At 42.4% G+C, this 27,142-nt stretch overlaps 1 protein-coding gene across 1 annotated transcript; it reads left to right on the top strand.

The window, feature by feature from the left end:
• Positions 1 to 1,916: 1,916 nt before the first annotated feature.
• Positions 1,917 to 25,302, top strand: CDK1 (cyclin dependent kinase 1). The gene is made up of 8 exons (XM_027840720.1): positions 1,917 to 2,004; positions 9,191 to 9,250; positions 13,724 to 13,880; positions 14,736 to 14,859; positions 16,634 to 16,804; positions 18,526 to 18,689; positions 18,803 to 18,944; positions 23,058 to 25,302. The coding sequence occupies exons 2-8, from the start codon at positions 9,214 to 9,216 to the stop codon at positions 23,154 to 23,156; spliced, it is 894 nt and encodes a 297-aa protein (XP_027696521.1). The 5' UTR covers positions 1,917 to 2,004; positions 9,191 to 9,213; the 3' UTR covers positions 23,157 to 25,302.
• The last annotated feature ends 1,840 nt before the right edge of the window (positions 25,303 to 27,142 follow it).

The raw sequence follows: 27,142 nt of genomic DNA, 5'->3' as shown, positions 1-27,142 counted from the left end.
CTGCAGCCCTGGAGTCAGGAGGACCCGAGTTCAAATCTGGCCTCAGACATATGACACTTACTAGCTGTGTGACCCTAGGCAAGTCACTCAACCCCAATTGCCTCACCAAAAGGGCCCCAAAAAAAAAAAAGAGAGAGAGGTTTTGACTCAGATCTCCAAAGCAGTCATGGAACACTGACTCCAGAGGCAGAGGATCTGGGTTCAAGTTCCATCACTGACACTTAGCACTGTGTGCCTTAGGACCTACTTTGCTCAGTCCTTCATCTGTAAAATGTCGTGTGTGTGTGTGTGTGTGTGTGTGTGTGTGTGTGTGTGTGTTTTGGGGGGGGAGGGTGGTTGAACTGCATGGCCTCAAAAACCATCACAGTTACAAGGAAGGAATGCTAGGACTGGAGGTGCCAGCCTGGCTTCAAAGGCTGCCTCTGACACCACCTGAGCGCCTGGACCAAGTCATTGAACTTCCCTGGGCCTGAGCCGTGTCATCTGGAAGATGAGGAGCTTGGGTTAGCTGGCCCCTGAGGTCCCCTCCAGTCCCACTAATAAAATAGTGTTTATACAGTTCTCCGCGCCTGTCACGGCAGACAGATGGCATAACGAGTGGAGTACCAGATTTGGAGTCAGGAAGACTGAGTTCACGTGCTGGGGAAGCCACTTGCAAGCTGTGAGGTCTTGGGTGAATCACTTAACCTCGGCGTGCCTTGGTTTTCTCACCTGTGAAATGGGAATAGTAATAGCACCTACCTTAGAGGGTTGTTGTGAGGATCATAGGAGATAATAACTGTAAAGCACTTACACACATAAGCGCTGTATAAAAGTTACCTTACTGTTAACAGGTGAGGTGCTTTGTAAACCTTAAATGTTACATAAATGCTAACTTACTGTTAACATGTAAAGTGCTTTGTAAACCTTAAATGTTACATAAATGTTAACTTATTATAAACAGGTGAGGTGCTTTGTAAACCTTAAATGTTAAATAAATGTTAACTTATTATTAACATGTGAGGTGCTTTGTAAACCTTAAATGTTACATAAATGCTAACTTACTGCTAACATGTAATGTGCTTTGTAAACCTTAAATGTTAAATAAATGTTAACTTATTAACATGTGAGGTGCTTTGTAAACCTTAAATGTTACATAAATGTTAACTTATTATTAACAGGTGAGGTGCTTTGTAAACCTTAAATGTTCTATAAATGCTACCTTGTTGTTAACATGTAAAGTGCTTTGTAAACCTTAAATGTTACATAAATGTTAACTTATTATTAACAGGTGAGGTGCTTTGTAAACCTTAAATGTTACATAAATGCTAACTTACTGTTAACATGTAAAGTGCTTTGTAAACTTAAATGCCACACGAACTCTAGCTATTAGGTCTCATTATTTGTGGTCCAGACCGGGGGCTGTTAGCCTTTGGTGTGTCAGGGACCCCTGGGAAGGCTGCCTGACTCCAGCTGTGCAAGTCACCACCTCTGCCTCAGTTTCCTCATCTCTATAATGGGCATAACAGTAGTATACCTCCCAGAGTTGTCGTGAGAATTCAAAGAGTTAATGTTTGTACAGCGTTTTGCAAACCTTAAAGAGCTGCGTAAATTCCTGTGTGTCCCTTGACTCTGTAAGAATCGGATCCACAGCAGCCAGACTCAAACCAGCAAAAAGCCGCCCTACCACGCAGTTTGTTTCGGACGAGAACCTACAGGACCAGGCTGGTGGGCGGGGCCGAGGCGAGCCCGAGGACGCCTGCGCCGGGGCTCAATCGGCGCCCGCCCCGCTGTTTTCTGCGCGCCGCCTTTTCGCCTCTGTTTCGCGCCGCCGCCCCCCCCGAAAAGCGAGCGGCGCAGTGTGCGGGCTCTGATTGGCCGCTTTGAAAGTCTACGGGCCCGCTGATTGGCCTGGCGGAGACACTTTAGCGCGCTGAGTTTGAAACTGGCCTCAGTCGGCGTCCCCGGAGCTGAGGCGGAGTAGACGCTCCTGGTGTCGCTGCCCTTCGGCCTCGGCCTCCTCAGGTAAGCGGGTCCCGGACGTGAGGAGGCCGGGCCCGGCGGAGGGAGGGAGGGAGCGGGGCCGGGTCGGGAAGCGCCGCCCGGGGAGGGCCCGGCCCGCGTGGGCTGACGGAGCTCCCCTCCCCCGGCCTCAGTTTCCTCTCCTGTAAATGGGTGGCGTGGCGGCTCCTCCCCCTCGGAGCCGGGGGCTCCCTTCCTGTGCCCCTCGGGCAGGACCCCAGCCCTCTGTGGGCCAGAGGAAGGGCGGGGACGGGCGAGGATCTCCAAGCGCCTTCCACTCGTGACCATTGTGAGCCTGGGGCTCATTCCCCATGTGGCCGCGCGACCCGGGGGGGGGGGAAGGGCTGCCTCCGGGGCTTCGGGGCGTGGGGGACCCCTCCCCCAGCCAGGGCAGCTCGGACCCTTCTCCGAAGCCCGAGAGGGGCCGCCCTGGCCTGGGGTCGGGGGACTCGCACCCAGGGCTCCGGGGCATCCGCCCCCGGCCCTTTGTTCCGACCGAGCTCCCGGGGGCAGGGCTTGTGTTTGCCTCCTTATAGGTCCTCTTGCTGCACGTAGTAGGGGCTTCACTGGGGCGTGGTCTGCGTCCTGTCCAGCTCTGAGCCCGGGGTGGTGTGGGCGCCCCCTTGGAAAAGTCGGGGTGCGGGGCCCCCCACGCTTCTCCCCATCTGAGTGGTCTCTGCGTGCGGCCCCGGGACGCGGGGAGGGGAGGGGAGAGGAGGAGGCAGCTGTCAGGGGTCCTGGCATAGCCCGCTCGGCTTGGATGACAGGAAGCCTCGGAGAAGGACTAATGACTTGGCAAGGGCCTTGGACATCCCTTCTCACTTCAAGTTGTATTTCCTTTTAACTTTCAAGATCTCTTCTTTCTCCTTGTGTTCTCCTTGTGTCCACCCCACCCCGCTGGAAAAGGAAAAAATAAAGCCCTGGTAGCCAATGAATAATGAACAAATCTTGTTTTTTTCCCCTCTCACCTCTCCCACCTCGTTCTGCCGTGGAGGTGGGTGGCATGCTTAATCATCAGTCCTGGATGCCTGTTTGGTCATTGCAGGGGTACCCACCTGAGATCTTAGATCTACTACACTGGAGTTCTATCAGAACTCTATCAGAATTGTTTGTCTTTTAAACAGCATCTAAATGTGAGTCTGCCTTAGTCTATGTGCTTTTCCCCAGGTTTCTCTGAAATAGTTTCTTTCTTTCTTTCATTAGATCATAAGCAACTTGAGATCAGAAGCTGTCTTTTGCCTGTGTTTTTTTTTTTTTTAATTCTCCAGCACTTAGCACAGTGTCTGGCACATAGTAGGCCCCTAATAAGTGTTTATTGATTGATTCATACAGCACAATAATATTCATATCATATGTAACATAATTTATGCATCATATAACATAATTTGTTCAGCCACTCCGCAAATGATATTTCCAGTTCTTTGCCACTACAAAAAGAGCTAGAAATATTTTTATATATCTTTTCATCTTTCATATTCTTGGGGTGTAGGACTCTTGACAGTATTGGTTCAAAGAGTATGCACAGTTTAATAACTTGAGGTATATTTCCAAATTACTTTTCAGCATGGCTGGACTAATTTACAGCTCTATAGACGGCAGTGTGCCTTTGTCATTTTCTTTTTTGTCCCCTTTGCCATTATGTGAGTGCGTGATGGACCCATGGTTGCTTTAATCTGTATTTCTCTAATTGTTAGTGATTTGGAGCATTTTCTTAATATGGCTATTGATAGTTTGGATTTCTTCCTTAGAAACATACTTGTTCATATATCCTTTGGCTAGTTATCATTTGGATTCCTTCCAACTCAAACCTATTGTTTTATCCATGATCAATAGCCTGCCAAGGTGGGTAATACAAATATGGTCATTCCCATTTTATAGGTGAGGAAGCTAAAGGTTTGTGAGTTGGAGTGACTTGGTACAGGGTAATATAGTTAGTGAGCTTAGCAATATTTAGCCCGGGCCACTGGATATTAGAATTTAGGACTGAAAGGAATGTGGTTAGATAAATTTATTTTATGGGGGAGGCAGTTAAGGTGGAGTGCCTTGACCCAAGGATGTCTTAGAGTTAGTGAATCAGTACTTGAACTGTGTAACTGCTCTTAACAGCACTCCACAGGGCACTGGGATAAGGAGCCTTGTCATGCTACAGAAGAGGTTATTTCTGAAAGTAGGAAGGTAGGGGCTGCCCTTGAAGAGAAGGTATTCCTGTCTGCAGCTCATTTGGTCTTTAACACTCTGATGCAAGTGCTAGAGGAAGAAATCAAACCTCAGTAACTTGTCCGCGTCTACTTGACCAGAAAATGTCTGAAGGAGTATTTGAGCATTATCTGTCTAGGTGCAGGGAATTTCCTGCATCACTTTCCTAGACAACCAAGGTAGTTTGCAGAAAGTAGAAACCATGGGGCATAACTGGCCCTGCCATCCTCCTGAGAAGTGGTAGGAGGAAGACGGGTAGCTAATGCTTGTGAGAAGATAGCTCTAGGCTACACAAACCATTTGCAAAGGATATTCACCTAAAAACTTCCAAACTAAAAGGAAGATAAGTTAACAGATTGGTTCAACATAAGATTGGTAGAAGAATTTTTAGCTATTTTTTTTTTCAAATTGAACTAATTTGATCAATTTCTCTCTTCTTAACATCTCTTACAGTCTGGCTTCTGACCTCATCGTTCTCCCTGAGCCACCCTCTCCAAAGTTACCAGTGATCTCTTACTTGCCAGATCCAATGGCTTTTTCTCGATGCTTGTTCTCTTCTTACTCAGTAAACTGTTCCCTGTCATCTCTGTGATCAAATACAAAATCATCTGTTTGGCCTTCGAAGCCCTTCATCATCTCTCTCCCTCCTACCTTTCCAGTCTTCTTACTCCGCTTGGAGTTAAGGTACAGTGTGTCTGACTGGCTGATCAGACCAATGTGAACACACAAGTAGTCTATAATCCCTGCCACCACATATTCTTCTTCTTCCTCTTCTTCTTCTTCTTCCTCTTCTTCTTCTTCTTCTTCTTCTTCTTCTTCTTCTTCTTCTTCTTCTTCTTCTTCCTCTTCCTCCTCCTCCTCCTCCTCCTCCTCCTCCTCCTCCTCCTCTTCTTCTTCTTCTTCTTCTTCTTCCTCTTCTTCCTCCTCCTCCTCCTCCTCCTCTTCTTCTTCTTCTTCTTCTTCTTCTTCTTTTTAAGTAATTTTTAGTTTTCAACATTCGCTTTTACAAGATTTTGAGTTTTAAATTTTCTCTCCCTCCCCTCTCCCCTCCCCAAGACAGTGTGCAACCTGATATAGGCTCTACTTATACATCCATACTAAACGTATTTTCACATTAGTCATGATATATAGAAGAATTAGAACCAATGGGAGGAATCACAAAAAAGAAGAAATAAAACAAAAAAAGGAGAGCAAATAGTATGCTTCGATCTGCATTCAGACTCCCAAGTTCTGTCTCTGGATGAGGATAGCATTTTCCGTCATGAATCTTTTGGGGTTGTCTTAGATCCTTGCGTTGCTGAGAAGAGTCGAGTCCATCAAAGTCAGTCATGCACCATGCCTGCCACATACTCTTCAATCCAGTGACACTGGGCTCCTGGCTGTTCTTTGAACAAGAAGCTCCACTTCTTGCCTCAGTGTTTTCTCTGCCTGTCCCCTATGCCTCCTCATCTCCACTTCCCTGGCTTCCCTGGTTTCCTTTTAAATCCCAACTAAAATCCCATCTTCTACAGGAAGCCTTTCCCATCCCCTCTTAATTCTAGTTACTTCCTGTTAATCCTGCATATAGCTTCTGTGTCTGTTGACTGACTGAATTGTATGTAGTTTGGGCTTACTGCATTTTGAGTGAGTGTAGAGGGAAAGGTTCTACGTAGCTCTTTACAAAGTGTGCAGGTTCAAATTGTACGCCGCTGTTCATGATACATGTCTGTCCTCACAGAACTCGTTCTAACGCTGTAAGGGACAGAGGCAGCCAAGAACTTGGCTACCCGAGAGTCCAGCTTCAGTCCTCTCTCATTCTGCATTTATCATGACGTGACATCTTAGTTTTTGTCTTCTATGATAATAGAAAGGATAAGCAAAAGTTTCCTCCCATCAAAGTAACTTAGAGGCAACGTGCGCATTTGCGGTTTGTTGACTTGGAAGCCAGTAAGACCTAGGTTTATGTCTGCCCCTTGGCACGAACTGGTGATGATGGGCTGGTCATTTTAATCTTAGTGCTCTAGGCCAGAGGTGTCAAACACGCTGTCCATAGATTAAAATATAATTGAGAAATATTTAACAAAATGAATAAAAGTACAGTAAAACACAGGCATACCTTGGTGATACTGTGGGTTGAGGGTTCCAGATCACCACAATAAAGTGAATATCGCAATAAATTGAGTCACATGAATTTTTTTGTTTCCCAGGGCATATAAAAGTGGTGTTTATGCTGTTGACTATTAAAAGTGCAATAGTATGTCTAAAAAAATGTATATACCTTAATTTAAAAATACTGCTAAAAATGCTAACCATCATCTGAACCTTCAGCAGGTCATAATCTTTTTGCTGGTAGAGTCTTGCCTCATTTGGCTGCTGACTGACCAGAGTGGTGGTTACTGAAGGTTAGGCTGGCTGTGGCAGTTTCTTAAAATAAAACAACAATGAAGTTTGCTGTATCAGTTAACTCTTTCACTTGAACACTTAGAGGTCATTGTAGGGTTATTAATTGACCTAATTTCAATATTGTATCTCAGGGAATAGGAGAGAAATGGGGAACTGCAGGTGGATGGAGCAGTCAGAACTCACACAGCATTGGCTAAATTCAGTTGTCTTATATGGGGGAGGTTTGCAATAGTAACATCAAAGATCACTGACCACAGATCATCATAAGTTTAAAATGTGAGAATTACCAAAATGTGACACAGAGACACCCTGTGAGTACATGCTGTTTGAAAAATGGCGTCCATGGACCTGTTTGACCCAGGATTGCCACACACCTTCAATTTGTAAATGTGGTATCTGCAAAATGCAATAAAATGAGGGATGCCCATAGAGTGGGTCAGTGGCCCCCTTTCTATTTGTCACCACTGCTTTAGGCAACCTGCTTTGGTAGTTCCTTGGAAGTCCCCAAAACCAATGAAATTACTGGGCAGTAACATCTTGATTTGTCATCACTTCAGCAACAAATTATTGAATAAAGTGCCATGTTGCAAGGAGGCACTGGAATAGATAACTGGGGATGCAGAGACCCTGTCTCAAATGAGCTTACATTCTACTTGAGGGGGAAACTATATACATAGATCTGTAAATACAAAGTATTTTCAGGATCGAGGGAACACTAACAGGAGTCCTGTATGAGCTGATCAGTTATGGGGGCTATTAGAGCTAGAGGTGAATAGGGAGAAGGGTATCCCAGGTATAGAGATGAGAGATGGCATGCGGAATCTGGGGCAATCTTTTGAGGTCATGAAAATGGTAGTTAAAATTCCACACTCTCCATCCCCGTGCCAGACCCCCTTCCCCTGCCATGAGTATATAAAGAGTAGAATTGCTGACTATTACTGTAGTCTGTAGTTTTGTGTGTGCTAAAATGCTGATAGTTGTACTTTTAATTGACTACTAGTTTGCCACTGAAGTTGTTTGTTTTTTAGTAAAAATTTCAGCTACATTTTCAAACTGGATATATTGTCTGAAAACAATTTTCATTTTTGTTGATACTTATATCATTTGTGTCTGAATGTATATCTTCTCTTCCCATATGCAGAAAGCCATTCTTTGTAACAAAGATTAAAAGAGAAAAATAGCAGTTCAGCAAAACTGACCATGTATGTATGGACTGGGAGGGTCCACTGAGGACCCCTCCCGCTCTCAAATTCTGTAACCGACATATTAACCCAGTCTGATAGTATGTGTGATATTCCCTCTCTGCCTCTGGATTGGAAGGAGGAAGGTGCATCTTTTTCAGCTGTTCTGTGTGGCCAAGGCTGTCCAGTGTGTTTGGTTGTTTTTGTTTACATAATTGTCATCAAGTTTACTATTCCGGTTTTGCTTTCTTTATATTTGACAGAATAGCAGAATGTCAGAGCTTTATGTTAAAGATGAGAAAACTCAGGCCCAAATGTTTTGTCCAAAGTCATGAAGCTTGAGCAACTGCACTTACCTCTTCTTGACTCCGATAGTGTATTAGCCAAGGACACCCCCGGAATTTTATTTATAACTTTCTACTTTATTAATTGATTCAGCAAGTTGTTACCACTGTACAAAAAAGGTAACCATCTCTGCCCTCAAGGAACTTATATTCTAATGGAGAAAATGATCTCTCTCTCAGACACACACACACACACACATTCACACGCATGTATGCACATAGATACACACTTCTTGAATAATAAATTCAACTATTAATTGCATGATAATGTGTTTAAAGTCTTTTGAAAGCCTTAAATGCTACATAAAATACCAGGTGTTGTGATCATCTTCATGACACAAGCTAATAGCAAAGGAAAAATACAAAATAGATCATTCTAGACCATAATAAACTATTGAGGTAGTATGAGTTAGGCCTTAGAATGATGAGCTTAGATTCAGGAGTTCAAATTCTACTTCTGAAACTTCCTGGCTTTATGACCAAGTCACTTAATCTTTATGTGTTTTAGTGAACTCCTTCAGGCTCACTGACAGACCTTTCGTGATGGAGGAAGCGATAAATGTCTAGAGTGCTCATACTTGCCTTCTTGTTGGAGTTTGTCAACTAATGTCTGAATCTTATTTATTTATTTTTTTAGTTCTCTCAGAAATGCTAAGTAATCATCTGTAGTATTTGAGTACTTATTATCTGAACGTAATAGCAAGAAGAGACAACCTAAGCCCGACTGTTTGGCCAAAGTTATTAATAGGGCTAGAACCTGGGCTTGTGACTTGGTATAAGGACTCAGATGAGGAAATGCCTATCAGTGCAAGTCTCTACTTTCTCTGTCATCTGAGTTCTTTCTAGCACCCCCAAAAGAGTTAAAACCATTTTCTTGTAGAAAGAGCAGCCCAGGGGTAATCCATGTAAAAATAGACGAGTCTTGAAGAGATAATTGAACCTCAGGGTCACGTGGCTGACCAGTGGCAGAGTTAGGATTTGAACCCAGGTCTCACTAGCTAGTTTCTAGCTCTTGGGCTCTACTGCTTCAAAAAACAAACAAACAGTTCTTATGACGAGGACTCACTTTAATTTTCTCCATTTCAGAGTCTCCAGCATATTGAATAGCTATGGAGGACTACACAAAAATTGAGAAAATTGGGGAAGGTAAGTAATTTATGTAATTTTCAAGCTGGTAAAATTAGAAAACAAAAAAAACTAAAACTGATTCAAATTAATCTTAATGCCCCCCCCAAATCTGTAGTGTGGAAAACTACATTGTTTTCCTCTTCTCAGCTTCTCAATATAAAAGTCCTTCATCTCCACCCATGTGTGAATACGTGCTTATTATGTGAACCCCTTCAGTCAGTAATCGCCAAACATTTGTTAGACACTTGTATGTGCCCTGCTGCGTATACAGAGAAACAGCCCTGTCCTGAAGGAGCTTAACCCATCTGTTTGGAGAAGGGAACAATATATAAAAACAAATGCACAATCATTATTAGAGTGGAAGACACCAGCAGTCAGGGGATTGATCAGGTTGGGCTACCTGTGGAAAGTAACTTGCTTCCAAGCTCAGTTTCCGTGAGGCAGGAAGGCAGTTCAGGCATTGGGAAAAGCCACAGGGATGAGCAGGGCAGTGTTATGTAGGGAGAAGAACAAGGCCAGCTTGACAAGGACTTAGAAGGACTGAAGAGTCCTGTGGAATAGACCTGGAAAAGGACAGCTGAGGGCCAAGCAGAGGAGTGGCAACAGGGAGACCCTGGGGTATGTTGAGAAGGTAGGGGCGGGAGTGACTTGATCTGAACAGTGGTTTAGGAATATCAGTGAGGACGGGGAAGGGGAACCCAGTTAGGAAGCTATTGAAGGGTCCTGGCAGTGGTGATGAGAGCCTGAACCTTGAAGGGGGTTAGGGGAGTGGGGAGAAAGAAACAGACACAAGGTTTTGCAAGGCCCCAGTCATCAATCATTTATTAAGTGCCTACTACATGCCAGGTACTGTGTTAAGTACTACAAAGAGACAGAAATCAAACCAGTTCCTGCTGTCAAGGAACTCAGTCTAATTGGGGAGACAGATGTATAGACTGTGTATAAGCAAGATGTAGACAGGACAAATTGGGAGAAAATCTCAGCAAAGGCACTAGCATTAAGGTGGTTCAGAAAAGGCTTACAGAAGATGGGATTTTAGCTTGGACCTGAAGGAAGTCGGGAAATCCAAGTGGTGGAAATGAGGAAGGTCACAATTTCAGGCATGACGCTCAGCCAGTGAAAATGCATACTATTGCAAGAAACAGCCAGGAGTCAGGTGAATTGAATGAGATGGGGTGGGGAGGGACATGATTAAGCCTCCACTTTAAGAAAGATGACTTGGACAGCTGAGCGGAGAGGGTCACTGGCCAGTGGCCTCTTAGGATAATCCTGGTGTGAGGTGATAAGGGTCGAGGTGGTGGGGAGAGGTCCAAGGAGAGAAGGGGTTGAGTATGAAAGATGTTACCAGGGTAGAGTCAATACGACTTGGCAACAGTCACATGGGGGGGGCAAGAGGGGGGCGTGGTAAATGAGAGCGAGCAGTTAACACCTAGGCCTCCCAGGGAGGATGTGGTGCCCTGAGCAGTAACAGGGGAGTTAGAAAAAGGGGAGCGTTGGGGTGGGGGCATGGTAACGAGTTCAGACGTCCATGAGACATTTGGTTTGGGATTCCTGTAGGCATTTGGAGATTGAAGTAATATAGAGGGAGAAGTGAGAGGGCCAAGGAGACAGCCTTGGGGGACCCAAGTTAGCAGGTGGGTGAAGATTCAGCACGGAACAATGCAGATGTGGATGTAGATAGAATCAGTAAGATTTGACAGCTCGTTTGATGGCAGATCAGCTCTGGGTAGGTGAGCGGTGGAGGATGACTGAGGCTTGGGTGACAGGAAAGATAGTGGTGCAGGCACTTGGTAGGAATCAGGAAGTTTGGAGAAGGAGTGAGTCTGGGGGAAAGATAAGATTGAGCTGCCTGGAGACTTCCAGGTCTGAGTGCCCAATAGGAAGTCAGGGATGGAACTGGAGCTGAGGAAGGAAAGTAGGGATAGGTGTGGGTCGGGGAGTCATCTGCACAGAGACCATAATTAAACTCCTGGGAGTTAATGAAATCTCTGAGAGAGAATGTGGAGAAAGAGAAGAGGGCCCAGTACAGAGCTGTGCAGTGGGGTTGGGAGAGACTGAGAAAACCCTTAAGGAAATCTAGGATCGAGTACAGTTTTTTGATTTAATTATCCTCAGTCCCAGTTTCCATCATTTGGTCTTCTGTGGGTTTTATAATTCCTACTTTATTAGCACTATTTCAGTGAAGGAGAAGAATCAAATGATTCCCAGATATCTGTGACCCTGTGACCCAGCAAGGGCACTGATTGCCTTCACTAGAAGGAGGGGAACCAGGATGGCAAGGGCACTTGAATCAACATCTTAGGGGGTCCGTTGAAGGTTAGGAGGCCGGGCCGCCTGAGGGCTGCCCAAAGGGTCTGAAGACCCTTCCTTTTATCTGGTTTTGCTTGTCCTAACAAGCCAGGAGCAGTGGTTAAAGGTTGTAAAGAGGTACATTTAGGCCTGATGGAAATTAAAAGGTCTAAATTCGTTTCAATAAATACAGGAAAAAAAGAGCACCCCCTGTCCTCAAAGGCTTCTGACAAGGTTTTGGAGTTCTGGGACCCCAAGAGTGCCAAGGCAGAGTTGCCTAGAATGAATTCACACACTCAAGCCTTCTGTTAGTCGAGTGGCAAAGAGTTTATTGTAACGCTTTAGCAAAATTGGGCAAGGTTCCTTATGGGAACCCTTTGAGAGACTGAGGATGGTGCTGGGGTTTATATGGAAAAGGGACATGGGAAAGGAATGCCAGGGATACTACTTAAAATCTAAGGGTCCAGGTGTCTTTGGGAGCTATGGATGGGAAAGTTAGGGAGTATGCCAGACATTGAGAGAGTTGTCAGAGGCATGGACCTTGAGGATCTTGTGGGAGGAAGAGTCCTTGGGCCAACCAGGGGAAAAATCCTTGGGCTAGGCACCCCTCTGTCTGATAAGAGAATGTGTTCTGCAACAAGAGAAAACTTCCTCATAGGACAGGGGCCTACCGAGAAATTGGGAGGCTTCCAGAGACATGTTAGGGCTGGGTCCAGAGCATTCCCTCACTTCCTCTCCCAGGTAATGGGTTCCCCTTCACTGGAGGTCTCTGATTTCTCTGGCTGTTGAGGTACCTTTAAACTTTGAAGCTCTGTGATAACCAATAAGTTATACTTTGCGTTTCAGTGAGAAAATGCTCTCCTAGACTGGAAATAATCTTTGACTTTTGCCTCTCTTTTCATCTTTTTGTTCAGCCTTTCAGCAAGTCTTTGCATCTTCATGATGTGTTCTATTTCTTCCGGTGCCTTATCTCAGTCCAAGTTGTGATTGACCTGGTAGTGGATTATAACAGTCCATCATTGGTTTCTTCCCTGACCTTTCCTTGTCCCATTGTGAATTTGGTTGCCAGATCAGAGTTCGTAATTACTTTCACTGAGCAACTCACTGAGCAACTCCTACTCATGAAGGGTGGTGGTTTCGTCTTTTCCATTAAATTAGGTCTCGGCCATTCTGCCTGGTTTTCAAGGCTCTCTGGTCTGACTTTAGCTTTACTATTTACTGATATTTACTAAAGAATGGCTTCACTGTTCTTTAACACAAACTTTCTTTTCAAGCTCTTGTCCTTCCACACACTGGCCTGCCCCTTCCTCCTTTGTTCATGTTATTTGTCTTGCTTAAAATTCCATCTTCCACCTCCAGCTCTCTCATTTTTGAAGCCCAACTTAAGTCAGTCTCTTCCAGTACTTAACACAGTGCCTGGCACAGGGCAGCTCCTGTGAGCTTAATTATCATGCCTGTTGTCTTGTTCCCTTCTGTTCCTTAGTTGTTTCTACTTGGCAGTTTATGATTCAATTATAGGAATAAACTTTCAGTTACCCGGGATTAGCCATATGATACCCACCTTTCTAGATAGCTGGAAAGCAAGCTTAAGTCACATCATAGACTTTGAGCTACAAGGGCCCTTTGAGAGCACCTGGAGGGAAGTACCATTTCCTCCCTGAGCTCATGCCTGTAATGACCCTGTGCTGGGACCTGAAATCAGCTCTTCTGACTTAGGTTGACATTTTAAGGGGTTTTATTTTGATAGAAATCTCTTTAACCGATTTAAATGTCACCTTCCTAATGAAGCACAGATTATCTGTGTTAACAATGTAACTTTTTTTTTTGTTTCTCATGCTCATTATGAAAATTGGTAATGTGCTACAGAAGTAGATGATACAGATGCATACAGTGAATGCCAGTCCTCCCTTGTAATAGATGTTATGTTCTATATTTGCTTTCTTGTTTTCCACCTTCTGTCTTTTAAGTAGGGGGAATCATCTCTTTAATAGAGAATAAAAGCACAATATCTAAGCAAAGCTATTGGAGAGTACATCATTTACACATTCACTGGAATAAAGAATTATTTTAATGACTTAGAATAATTTTTTTTTTTTTTGAGTCAGGAGTGGTGTTTTTGTTTGTTTTGGCTTTTTGGTAACAGTTTTTGTTTGTTTTGGTAGAAGGCAAACATTTGACTTGACTTGACTTTTTGTGTTTTAGGTACCTATGGTGTTGTATATAAGGGTCGACATAAAACTACAGGTCAGGTGGTAGCCATGAAGAAAATCAGATTAGAGAGTGAGGAGGAAGGTGTTCCAAGTACTGCAATTCGAGAAATTTCTCTGTTAAAGGAACTTCGTCATCCTAACATTGTCAGGTATGGATAAAATTGTGGGTTGTAAGTATGTAAGTTGTTAGCACCATTTCAAAGCTAACTTTTATGGTGTAGGCATTTCCTACTTCAGAATTTTCTGAAATGATTTTATGTCAACAAAGCTTATTCAGCATTTTATGAATAGGAACTCTGTAGAAGGGTTGAGTATAGCTCAGGAATGACTGTGTCTGGATATGGGACTTTTTATCAGTAGAATAAGAGAAGTGACGTGCCCTGCCAACGTGGCTGAGGTAGAGACCTGGTGAGACCCCCGGCCTGCTGACTTTTCATCATACCCCTGGGGCTAGCCAGCTATCTGCTTGTGAACCACATGATTTTGAAATGGTAACTGCCCGGGTCATTATTACAAGTGGAAAACCAGTGCTATGGAAGCCTGTCAATGGCTAGTAGCTTCTTCCTGTTCTTTTCCTTGCCTCTCTCATCCCCATTTGACATCCACTTCAGGAGCCGAAATATCCCTTCCTTTCCCCTTGAAGAGAGAACACCTTGGCATTTGGTCATGATGGTGTTGGATTCTTTCCTTTGGAAACCTTTAGGGTGCCAGAGCAGCATGGGAACATGGCACTTTAGAACTTGACTGGTCATAAGCTGGAATTACCTGTAGTGGACTTTAAAAACAACCCTGGAAGTCAGTGGTTTCTTCTATAAACCACTCTTAAACACTAGTTTCACGTTTGATCCTTTTTATAGGCTAGTCTGCATCTTATTCATAGACATGTTTTTCACAGTAAATATCTTGCTTTCCCTTTTGACAGCCTTGATGAAAATTTTTTGTGGAAGTGAGAGACTAGAAAGATTTGTAAGATGTGACTTCATGAAATTGCTTTTTATTTTTAGCCTTCAAGATGTACTTATGCAAGATGCTAGGCTCTACCTCATTTTTGAATTTCTCTCTATGGACCTCAAGAAATACTTGGATTCCATCCCTCCTGGCCAGTATATGGACTCTTCACTTGTTAAAGTAAGGCTTTTCCTACCAGTTGGCTGATAGGTACTGACTATTGTTTGAAAAGATTAGGCCTCTTTTAGGTAGGACGTTGATAAACTGGAGAGTTTCCGGAAGAGGGTAATAATGGCGGACCCTCAGAATTGTGCCATAGGAGGACTGGCTAAGAAAGCCGGGGAACTTAAAAGGTCGAGGGGACGGAGCAGCAATTTTTAAGTCTTTGAAGGTCTGCCATGTGAAGGAGAAGGATTAGATCTGTTAGGCCTGGCCCCAGAGGGTAGAGCTAGGAGCACCGGGAGCAGGGGACTTGATGGCAGGACAAAAGTCTTTTCTGTTCCGAGTGGTCCCAGAGTGGGAGGGGCTGCTCAGGGAGGTGGTTGCGTCTCTTTCGCTAGAGGCTGGAGGACCACCTTTCCGTCATGGTGTAGAGGCGTTCAGTAATTATTATTTGGATTGACTTGGCTTCTAACGTCCCTTCCAGTTCTGATTCTGTAATTGGAAGATGAACTTAATTTAAGTATTTACTGGTTCAGATTCCTTACTTAATTTATTTCAGGCTATAACTTGAAATGAATGTTTCCTAGTCCATGATAATACCTGGAACTTACTTCCTTATGCCTTTGAAATTTGGGAAGTGTGAATAAACATTCAAGCATTTTTTAGGTGTCTATTATGTATCAGGCACCGTGGTGGGCACTCAGGATAAAAATAGAAAAGGAGAAAGAATTCCTGTTCTCTAGGACCTCGAAGTTCTATTGAGGGAGAGACTGGTGGTGTGGGGAATAGGTCAAACAACCATTTATCCATCCAAACCCCAACCCCTTCCTAGCTACATTTATTTCTGCAACGATAGGTAGATTCTAGATAGATTCTGTAGAAACCATCAGAAAGAAGAATGACGACACACTTGTGTTTTATCCCCGAGTGCCGTGAAATAAACAAGACCGTGTCCTGAGGGGATGTTGTAAAATGGTGACGTAGGTCTTTAGAGGACACTGTAGACTCCTAATGAGCAGCCGTGCCCTGTAGACTTTGATATTGGAATTTTGTCCATTATGGATGTAAGTAGTGTCGTCTTCATGCTTCCCTGTGCTGGAAGATTCAATTATAACATGAAATGTCTATTGGTCTTCTTCTCTTAGTATATATTTTAGCATACTTTAATTTTAATTTAATGTGTGACAGCATATTTACAATGAGAATTTATCGTGTTGTAAATGCCTTTTAGTTTTTAGAGTTTGAGTGCTTTGACTGGCTGAATGAACAGCCCTCCTTTTAAAATTCACAGAACATGTTTATGATGAAGAACTTCAGCTGTTGATTAGTCCTTAGCAAGAAGGGTTTTGTCCCTATTAAACTGTACTTAAAATTGAGCTTTGTCAGTAATGCCCTTTGATTAACCTTCAGAGTATTGCTGTCACTTGTTTAAGGATGATTTTTATAATAGATGTCAACGCAAAACTATTTGCTCCCCAAAGGTTCTATTGGAGAAAAAAATGAAGTGATGAAAACATGGAACGGACCTGTATTTGCAATGGGGGTGAATATGGTAACTTCCAAAAGACAAAGGTCACTCTGATTTAGCTCTAGAACCAGGTTTTATAAGGAAGAACAGAGTGCCAAAAATACAGCGATTTTAGGGTGCAAGTGGACTGACCCTTTGTGGTCATTGTCACATGGTTTCTTGGAGCTGATTCAAGTTTTAGAAGGATTAAATGCTGTAGCTATGTATTAGGAGCAAAAAGGACTCAAATGTGTTAGTTTCTAATTTATTTTCATTTCTCTTCAGAGTTATTTGTACCAAATCTTACAAGGCATTGTCTTTTGTCACTCACGAAGAGTTCTTCACAGAGACTTGAAACCTCAGAATCTGTTAATAGATGATAAAGGTGTGATTAAGCTAGCCGACTTTGGACTTGCACGGGCCTTTGGAATACCTATAAGGGTCTATACACACGAGGTAAGAAGAGTTAAAATAATTTTTTCTTATTGGAGTTGATAATTAACCTATAAATTAGCTTTATATTTGCATTTTTTTTTTTTTTAGTTTTTCACTGATATAGAGAAAAAGAAGGATTCTATCCTAAAACTGTCTCCTTTTTCCTTGTTTTAGTGGAGTGTTTACTGAGCAGGAGTCAGGACACAAGGTTCTGTCCAGAGTTCTGCTCATTAACTTGGTCACCTTGATCAGTAGCCAGTTGTGTGCCAGGCACTACGATAAGGGATGGGGATCCAAATAAGGAAAAAAAAAAAAAGGCAGTCCCTGCCTTCCAAGAGGGAAGACAAGACACAAAAGGAGGCTGAAGGGGAGTGCGACCCCCACAAGGCAAGCCAAGCAGGGCAGCTGGCGATGAAGAGTGTCGCTGGAGGGTTCTGAGCCCGTTCTGAAGGAAGGCTTTGGGAGGAGGGGCCGACGTTCTTGGGTCAGAGCAGCTGGTGGACGATGAAGGGATCCTACAAGTCACCCAGCCACCCGAGGCCCTTGTTCTTGTCAGGGGCGGGGTCAGCAGGAAGACAGGGGCTGGAGAGTAGAACCCAGTAGGGTCCCTTCTCCTGGTTGTATGTATGAAGCCTTCTGGCTGCTGCTGAGGGCCTTGGTTAGGCCCTCATTAAATGTCAGTCAACAAGCATTTATGAAGCACAGCATTGTGATAAGGCAAACACGTGCCCTGCCCTCAAGGAGCTCACTTTCTAATGAGGGAGATGGTAGTATATGACAGGGTAGTTGACAGGTAATCATGGGGAAGCCGCCAGCAGCTGGGGGGGACAGAGAGCCCCCTGCACAGGAGGAGGTGGGTGCTGTAGGCATGGGAGAGAGCCAGGGCAAAGCCAGGGCTGGAAGTGTGGAGGGCAGCCAGCAGAGCTCAGAATGCAGGGGGAGGGTGATGGAAGAAGCCTGGAAGGGTGGGCAGGAGCCAGGTTGTGAAGAGCTTCAGATGCTAAGCTGAGGTCTTGACGTGTGGCCCCCCTGGAGCTTACCAGGCAGCTGTGGACTGCAAGAGTGAGAAATTTGGGGAGGACATGAGTATGTGTGATGAGTGTGAGCAAAGAGTCAAGGATGACAGCCCTGGCTGTAGTCCTGAGTGACAGGAAGAGAGAAGGTTTGGGGAAAGATAGCAAGTTCTGTTCTTTTGAGATGTCCCTGAGGCTGGTGGAGGTTGGAGGTGGTTGGCCAGAGCCTGCTGCAGGACAAGCGTGGCTAATTCCCATCCTTGAGTACCTTGACCTGGTAGGGCAGAACAGTATGAGCTTGCAGGCCTCAAAGAGTGGTCTGAACAGGAGAGCATGGGAGGGCGTGGCACGGGAGCTGCGCCATGGAGAGAAGGTGGGAAGGTGCCCATCCAGATGCAGACGGGCAGCAGCTCCCATGACCACTCTGGAAAGCTCTGTGTGACTTCTGTGGAGGTGTTACTCCTCTAGGCCTGTGTGCGCCTAGTGAGACGCTTCAAGAGGGGATTTCTAGTTTGGGATCGTTAATGTGCTTCCTGCCTTATTACATATAGTCTGTACTGTAGAGGTAACCCCTTAAAAAAGAGGAAATTATTTCTAGTTTTGCATTTTGCTTTTCCTTTTGAGGGTATTCCAAATGAAACATCAGTCCACAGGTTTTGGGAGATGTCTTATTTTCAACAACTATACGTTTGGTTCAGTTGTAAATCATTTTAAATTCCTGTTTTTTAGGTGGTCACACTATGGTATCGGTCTCCAGAGGTGCTGCTGGGGTCTGCCAGATATTCTACTCCAGTAGACATTTGGAGTATAGGCACAATATTTGCTGAATTAGCAACCAAGAAGCCACTTTTCCACGGGGATTCCGAAATTGACCAGCTCTTCCGAATCTTCAGGTATCGCATGCATTTCTACTTTATTCCCACAGTATGGAAAACCAGGATGCACATATAGTGTGTCTCCCTCTCCGAGTAAGAAGAGTGTATCCCAGTAAACTTTTGTCTTGCAGGGCTTTGGGGACTCCTAATAATGAAGTGTGGCCGGAAGTTGAATCGCTGCAGGATTATAAGAATACATTCCCCAAGTGGAAACCAGGAAGTTTGACGTCACATGTCAAGAACCTTGATGAAAACGGCATAGATTTGCTCTCTGTGAGTGGTCCACCCTGACAGCTCTGATGGGGCTTTACCACAAACCCACTTGTTGAAAATGTGGAAGCTCCTGCTTTCTCTTGGTAGTTTTTGTGGTAGTTTTTTTTTTTTTTTAATATACTACATGCATTTTAGATGGGTATATTATACATGTAATATACATACATATACATACACACACATACACATATACACACACATATAAATATTGAGGTCAAGCTGATATCTGTATTGAAATAGTTTATTTAGGGCTTTCCTTACTACCTGTGTTTTGGAGGAGGGGGCATGCTCGGCTTTTTGTTTTTGTTTTTTGGTGCAAGAAGTCTCAACCATTTTTACCAGAGACCAACTATAGTAGAAAGGATGTTGGTTTTTTAGCTGTTGAATCTAGGAAGGTTTATTATACTTGGAAGAATTAAATAGGAAAAGTAAGGTAAGCATTGGAGCACGGGAATGCTGGGTAGTAAGAAGAGAAAGATGTGAGTTGCCCTGGGCTAGAAGGAGAGGAATAAATGGAGCTAACAGGTAATTAAACCAGCCTGGAGCCCATAAGAGCTGGGAGGGTTCCAGCAAAGTAACTTGCAGTAAAGAAGTTTTGTTCCTTCTGACTACACATTTTCCTTTTCCTTTTTGGCATTTGTGCTGCCTTATTTTCCTTTAACTCATCATCAAGTTTTTCTTTAAAAAGTTTAAATTTATTCAGTGTTCAAAATGTAAATGATCAATGTTAGTTGATTCAATCTATACCTCCATAATCAGTTACATTCTGTGCTATTTATTCCAAGACACTTTGCATTACTCCTACTTATCTTTTTATTTTGAATTACTGAAATTTACTGTTTCTCTTAAGATTTGAAAAGGAAGGAAAAAAAGAAAACATTAGTAGGCTGTACTTCTAAAAATTGATATTTTTGTTTTAGGATTATTCTTTTCCTTTCTTTTTGGGGTTAGTGCTTATTTCTTTAAGGTATCTATTCTTTTCATCTGTGTTATTCTGTGCCCACTCAGTTTCTGATCTTGCTAACTTCCTGAGTTCTCACTTTATTTAGCACTGTATCGCTTGTGATCTTTCTCTTGAATTCACTAGAAAAGTTTAGCAGGTATTTATTATAAACTCTTCTCTCTATTCTTGCCACTCCTTTTCCCCATATGTCCAATAAGAAAGCAAATTCTGTATTCACTTACTCATTTAGAACAGCCTTCTCTCCCTGCCAAAATAAATTTCTCACTCCTATGAAGTCTTCAGAAATGTAGATTCTCTTGTTTCTCTCTTATTTTTGGAGCACTTTGTCCTAATGTTTCTCCTCTTGCCCGTGCAGTGAGCCATTCCTTATTTTTAAAAACGAAATGATATATATTCGTACATGCATTTAGAATCTGTCCTCCTACTGGGCCCCCACTCCCCCCCCAACAAAAGAAAGAAAAATAAAACTCACCAAAGACACTCAAACAAATTCCCACATTGTTCCTGCATGAAAATTGGTCTCTCGCCCCTGGCAGAGGGTGAGGGTCTTGTTTTTATCTTCAGTTTTCTGGACCCAGGACTGATCTTTGCATTGATCAGTGTTATCACGTCTTTTCAAAATTGTTCTCTATATCATTATTGTTTAAATTGTTTTTGAGCCGTTCCTGACCAACGCGTTGGTCAGATCAAAAGTGAATGTCCCCGTTGTCTTCCATCTGCACAAACAAGGAAGGAAGCTGCATCCCCTTTTTCTTCAGCTTGATCGCTGTACTTCCATCGCATTTGGTTTGGGGTTTCTTGTCTTTGTGTTGCATAGCTTATGTCAGTTTCCTTCGGTTCATATAAAATTCCCGAGCCTGTGTTTTTCAGATTCCTTGTTTCTCGTGGGGCAGCAGCATTGTTACTCGGTCTGTGTCTGTATTGTGTCTGTGTGTGCTAGTTTGTTTAGCTAATCTTGGTCAACATTCTTTGATGCGATAATTGTGGCTATAAATATTTTGGTGTTTCTGCTTCTTTCTATCTTGACTCCCTTGTCTAAGTCCAGAGGTGGCTTCTGTCTCCAGCTCACAGGTTATGGATTCCTCAAGTTTTAAAGCGATGTTCATCAGGAAGGAAGTAGCTATTCTTGTCTTTGGTTGAAAGGAAATTCTAAGCACACCTAATTTCTTTGATTCTGTTAAGTCTCCACCCCCCACCCTTGCTTGTGTGGGTTTATATTTTTAAAATCTTAGGGTGTGTTTTAGAACTTTGCTTATTTTCCATCTTCAGTGCCTGCTCAGATCTAGTTTCTGTTTTGTGTGTACACATAATGACTTAGGACCATAAGGTTCACTCAAACTCATCTATTCTAACCAACATTATTCGTTAATAATTTGTGATGGTTTGTCATCTGCTGCTTGTGGATTCTATCATGTTTTTTGCTTTCAAACACAGAGTGAAAATTACTGTTGTATCTATGTACATTTGTGAGGGTTAGGTCATCGGCTCATAACTCTAGAGCCAAAAGAAGCTATCTGGTCTAACCCTCCCATCTCATAGGTGAGAAAACTGAGGCCCAAGGTCCCAGCGTAGGAAGCACCAGAGATGGGCTGGGAGCCCACGACTAGACACAAGTGTTCAGGGGCAGCAGCCTCTTCGTGTTCTTACCTTGCTAGTGTCCAGGATCCCGTTATCATCAAAAAGCACTGAAGAGGAGGTTTGAGTCTGGGTCCTCTTGCTCTGCTTTCTACTCTCCGTACCAAGCTGCCCCTTTGTTAAAACAGCTCATTGGTGTTGTATACTCCTCTGTAACCGACCTCTCCCCACTGAAAACTCCCTCAGGTCTGTGTTTTGGTTTGGTCCTTTGGGCTACATACCCTCCAAGACCTTGGATATGGTTGAAGTGGAGTCATTTTTGGTCTCAGGGACCAGGATTCGTTATTGTAATTACCAAGTCTAGCTGCTTTTGAGTGTTTCAAGGGTTTCTTGAATTTTCTTTTTTTTTTTTAAACACCATGGTCATTTTGTTGGGATATACAGCCCACCCCGTGAGCCTTTCTTGTCACAGATTCAAACAGTGACTCAAAACCTGCCAATGCCTGATCTTGGTGGCAGATCTACCATCTTCTGCATGGTTCCTTTCCTTCCCTCCCCCCTCCAAGGAAAGGAAGAAAGTGGTTTTTGGCAGTCTGTTTGTATTCATTTATGGTCACTGTGGTTGCTGTTCCTCTGGTCCTGCTTTTTTCAAGCTGTAGCATTTAATAAAAAAAAAATTATTTTCTTAGTCATCATTTCTTAACGGTATGATGATGTTCCATTATCTTAATATGCATCTATTGGTTGGTGCAGTGACTCTTCCACTGAGGGGCGCCTGCTTTAAATGCCAACTAGGGCAGCGCTGGGGCCAAGAAACATTGCAAAGGAGAGACCCAAATTGACGTTCATTTCTCTTAGCAGTGGTTGAGTTTGCCAGGCCTTGTGTTTATCTATTCATCTCCGTATCACATATACTATGTTATGATTTCAAGGATATTTGGGAAGCTCTGGTTGGCCTAACGTCACTTTCTGGTCAATCCTTCAATCTGAACTAAAAAAGGTTTCTTAGCTCTTCCAAGTGTGTATGCACATTAATTTTTTGCCCTAATATTAAGTCAGCTCACTGGAATATGTATGCTCTGATTCAGTCCTCCCCACTTTGATTCCTTTTGTTTAAGACATGCTGGGAGCGGTATTGAAACAAGTGCAGTTAAGTGCCACAATTCCTGCAAAAACATCTTAAATTGCTCTTAACCAAAAAAGAAAGTTGTTTTTATTTTTCCTGGCCTCAATTTATATTCCTGCTTTTAAACTATGAGCTTGAAATGCATTTGTGTTTGAACATGGAATTAACAACGACAAAAAAGGAAGTATTGGCACTTAGGGTTTCTTAGCACTAATGCTTTTGGCGGGGGAGGTATTTTAATTAGTGCTCTTGGTGAAGGCGTGCAAGGATGGCGGTTAAAATTTACTGAACTGAGTGAGACATTTGTGTTGTGTGTTGACTAGTTTAAAAGGTTTATGCTTGAATATTACAAAAGCTTTTTGACATTAACTTTTTTGGGGTGATAGATAATGTGTTTAGTTTCATTGGTACAATTTCCTGAATAAGTTTCTATTTCTTTCTTTTTCAGAAAATGTTGGTCTATGATCCTGCCAAACGAATTTCTGGCAAAATGGCATTGAACCATCCATATTTTAATGACCTGGACAGTCAGATTAAGAAGCTCTAGTTGTCCAGCCAAGCGATTCCTGGGGTTTTGTATCAAGAATGGATAGTCCTCTTGTAATGTTAAGCTCTGTCAACATTTGTCTTTATATGTGTGTTTCCTATCTTTGTTGTAAAATTGAAGCTGTCCTCTGTTTTTCCAAGGTGTTGCATAAAACTGTAAATATCATTATAATGAATAATGCTCTATGTAGATCTCATCAGTACAGCTGTTTTGTTTTCTATAAATAAAACTGTAAATCCAGCATTGATGTGCAGGGTTTGGGGGAAGTTGGAGCTAATTTTAAAACAATATTCTCCTAGAGTTTTTGCATGTTTGAGATGTTATTTAGGAGCATAAATCAGACTCAAATTTTATTATGTTACAAAATATCTTAAGACCCTTCCCTGGGTATTTGTATGTTTAAATTGCATTCCAATTGCCTACAACAATGTGAAACTTAAATTTGTCTCAGTATCAAAACTAACCACAGTGAAGGGGAAATAAGGGTATAGGACTTCAAATAATTTACCCAATTAAAAGCCTAAAATCACTAATTAAGTTTAGATTATTCATGTGGTAGGATGTAACATGCACACATGGTATCTTTCCCATGACTTTCTACTTTATAACTCAGAATAAGAGAATGATATGAATTTGGCAGTATACCTCGGTGCCTTATAAAGCTGAATATGAGGGTGTGCTAAGGGCTTCTCATATCAGAAGAGCAAACAGCAAATTCACCAAGTATCCTATGGACAGTTTGAGTTAGGAAATTGTTTGAATGGATTCCTAGGCTTTGAGAAGAGGTATCAACCATGGGAAGGAGTTGGCGGAGCATAGATATAGTTAGAGGTCGAATTCAAACCCTTACAGAACATAATCACCATTTCATTTATCAGTTACTTTTAATGACGCACATCTTCACTAAAACAACTATTTTTGAGAATGAAATGTATATGTAAATAGGATAATACCAGATAATGATTGGCAACTTTATGATCGTTGATAATGCTACTCAAAGTGGCTTCCTAATAGTTTTTGGTTATAGCTATGAATGAGCTCTTACTTTCTGAAAGAATGTTGATGGTTTTTTTGTGGGGGAGGGGGCAGGGAGGGCACTTTGTGGGAGAGCTTTGTAAGGAGTTGTATGATACTATATTTATGTTAGATCCTAGAGTTATTTTTCCCAATCACTAGGCTAGATAGGCCTTCCTTTTCCTTTTCACTCTGCCCTGTCCTCTTTGGCCTCCCAACAATTTGCCATGATCGAAAGTATCAGTCTACATTGGTGCTCTTTACCTCCATGTAAATAGCCCCCATTGCCCGAGTTCTTTGGGCTATCCCTGAGCACTTGTTCTACAGTTATCCCAAAGGGGGCTGTGAGTGTTATGGGGATGCTTTTGGCCCTTCCCCCTTAAGAAGTCAAGGTAAACTGGCCCTGTTTGCGTTTGGATCCTGGGACATGGATATTTCATTTTAAGCTGCCCTGGGAACCTTCATGGATTCATTCCCTTGCTAAAAATTTGGCTGTAGAACTGCTCTGAAACTCATTTGTCTCAGATACATAGGTAGCAAGACCACAAGCATTTGGGAAGAGGGAAGACTATGCAGTTTTCCCATTCTTTAGGAAATGGCCTTTTGGGACATATTTACTTATTTATCCTTATCTATATGAAATAGGTAATTTGTGTGTAGTTCAGCATAAATTAGAGAAGCTATTTGCAGTAATCTAAGTTAATATTAAATTATAGTGCTAGTTGGAAACTTTTTAGCTCTATGTTGATAAGAAGGATTTTACTGCATGAAATTTAGTGTTAGTTTTCAGTCAGTATGGATGATTCTGAAGAGCACTTGGGGTATTTTGGAGCAAGTTGATTTCATCTACATTGGCTCTTCAGTGCAAGAGGGATCAGGGATCTCTATTGGGTTCCTTGTTTGGTCAGGTGGAAGGCATTACTGAGAGCCACTGTTTTCAGTTTAATACATGAAGTTTTTGAGACTATTTGGTGAATACAGAAGAATTAGAGTCACCCTCTACTTTTACTGCATTTGTTTAAAAAAAAAATAGAGGCATAGCACATTCTGCTGGAAAGTATTACTAACTGGCACTTTATATGACATTTCAGTCTTAAGGGATGGATAATAAAATTGCAGTTTACAATTATAATGATGAATGTTACTTTCTTGAAATAACTGTTATGATTTATTTTCCACATAAAACCAAATTATTTAGGCCAATATAGTTTTATACACCCAGCTTTCGTGATCTTAAATTCCAACTTCCTGCCTAAGAATTCTGGCCTTTAGTGCTGTCAAATTACCTAAATAACTCACTCAAGGAATTAAAAATAATTGAGTTGACTATATCCAAAAGACCTGGACATTTATGGTTCTTTATGTAAAGGAACAATTTAAAACAGGAAAACAGAGGTTCTGTTGGACTGTACAAAGTGTGATTTCTTGCAAAAATGAATTTTCAGTCTTTAATTGGGATCAGTACAATGGGCTAATAGCTACAACCTTTGCTCCCATATCTAGGTCTGGGTTCGTGAGCAGCTTGTCTGATAGCTGTCCATTTTCAGTAGTTCATTTTGCCTGGGTGAGTAAATTTGGAGGCAGCTTTCACAAAATCCCTCAGGCCAAATGTATTGAAATAGCTGTGGTTTTGAGAAAGAAGTTCTGAAATGGATATACAAGTGGGGACCCCACAAGGATTCATTTTATACTAGGAGGGGGGACCTTGAATAGGACCATTTGATCCATAGGAAAAAAATAAACCACACCAAAATAAATAGTGACAATGGAGAACTGTTTAAAAGATGCTAAAATGAGTCAATGCATGTGAATAAATGATAGACTTATTTAAATTGTTATGAAGGGTAGTTAAAAAGTGCTGCTGTGAAGCTAGAAATATTCTTAGAAATTGTCATAGAATAACTAAAATTAAACAAAGCCAATTCTGGCCTTGACACCACAGAATTATGGTTTCCCAACCTCTGTTTTAGATTTACCTGTTGAAAGGGATCTCATGGACCCTCTACTCTAACCCATGTGCAGATTTGATCATCCAATCTCCTCTTGAAGAATCCAGTGAGGAGGAACCCATCTTCCAGGGTTAACCCTTTCCACTGAGGATTGGCTCCGTGTGTTTTTCCTTTCATTAAGACTACATTTGCTCTCTAACTTTGACGCACTGATCTTTGTTCTGAGTCTTGGAACCAAGAAACACGAACAATCTGTATTTCAAATGTTTTGAGATAGTTACTGCACCCCTGGAGTCAAAGCTATACTAGAGGGGACCTTGGCTACTTTCGGGGGCAGAATTCTAGGAACTAGATGCATTCTCACAGCATACCACTATTTGGGCAGGAAATGCTTCCCTTGCCCTGTTAATTACACAATAGTGAAACATAACTTTTTTAAACTATGCATTTTAAAAATTGATCGTAGAAGATAAAAAAAACTCCAAAAACATTCTACCTCTGCCTTTCTCAGTAGCTTCTTTATTTCCACTATATCTTCTCTTCTGTAGGAGGCATTTTCCTTGACTTCCAGGCTTCCATACCTAACACTCAGAATCCCAGGAGATTGAGTGACCTCAAAACATAATTTGTGCAGCAGGAATCCCCTCTATGATGTTCATAAAAAGTCATTTTGAACAATCCTAATTGCCAGGAAATGCAGTATAAAGCCCCTGGATTTGGACTTAGAAGACCTGGGGTTAAATATTTCCCTTTGGCTGCCACCTGTCGGATACTGAGTGCTTTTTTTTTTTGGCTCTGTGGCCTTCAGTTTCTTATTTGTAGAGAAAAAAGGTTAGACTGCATTGTATCTAAGCTTCGCTATTGGTCTGATCACATGAAATCCTAATTCTGACTAATGTTCACCAATTGTTCTGCCCTTTGGGGCCCAACAATGAGTAGTACTTGAAGGATCTTGCTATGGGCTGAACACCTCCATTTCCTTCAATCAAGTCTTGAATGTTATGGTCTCCAGTCCTCACCTGT

The sequence above is a fragment of the Vombatus ursinus genome, unplaced genomic scaffold (assembly GCF_900497805.2).
Source record: "Vombatus ursinus unplaced genomic scaffold, bare-nosed wombat genome assembly UNPS02014847.1, whole genome shotgun sequence".
Classification (NCBI taxonomy): domain Eukaryota; kingdom Metazoa; phylum Chordata; class Mammalia; order Diprotodontia; family Vombatidae; genus Vombatus; species Vombatus ursinus.
The sequence above is the reverse complement of the archived record's forward strand: the minus strand, read 5'-3'. Positions and strand labels throughout refer to the sequence as shown.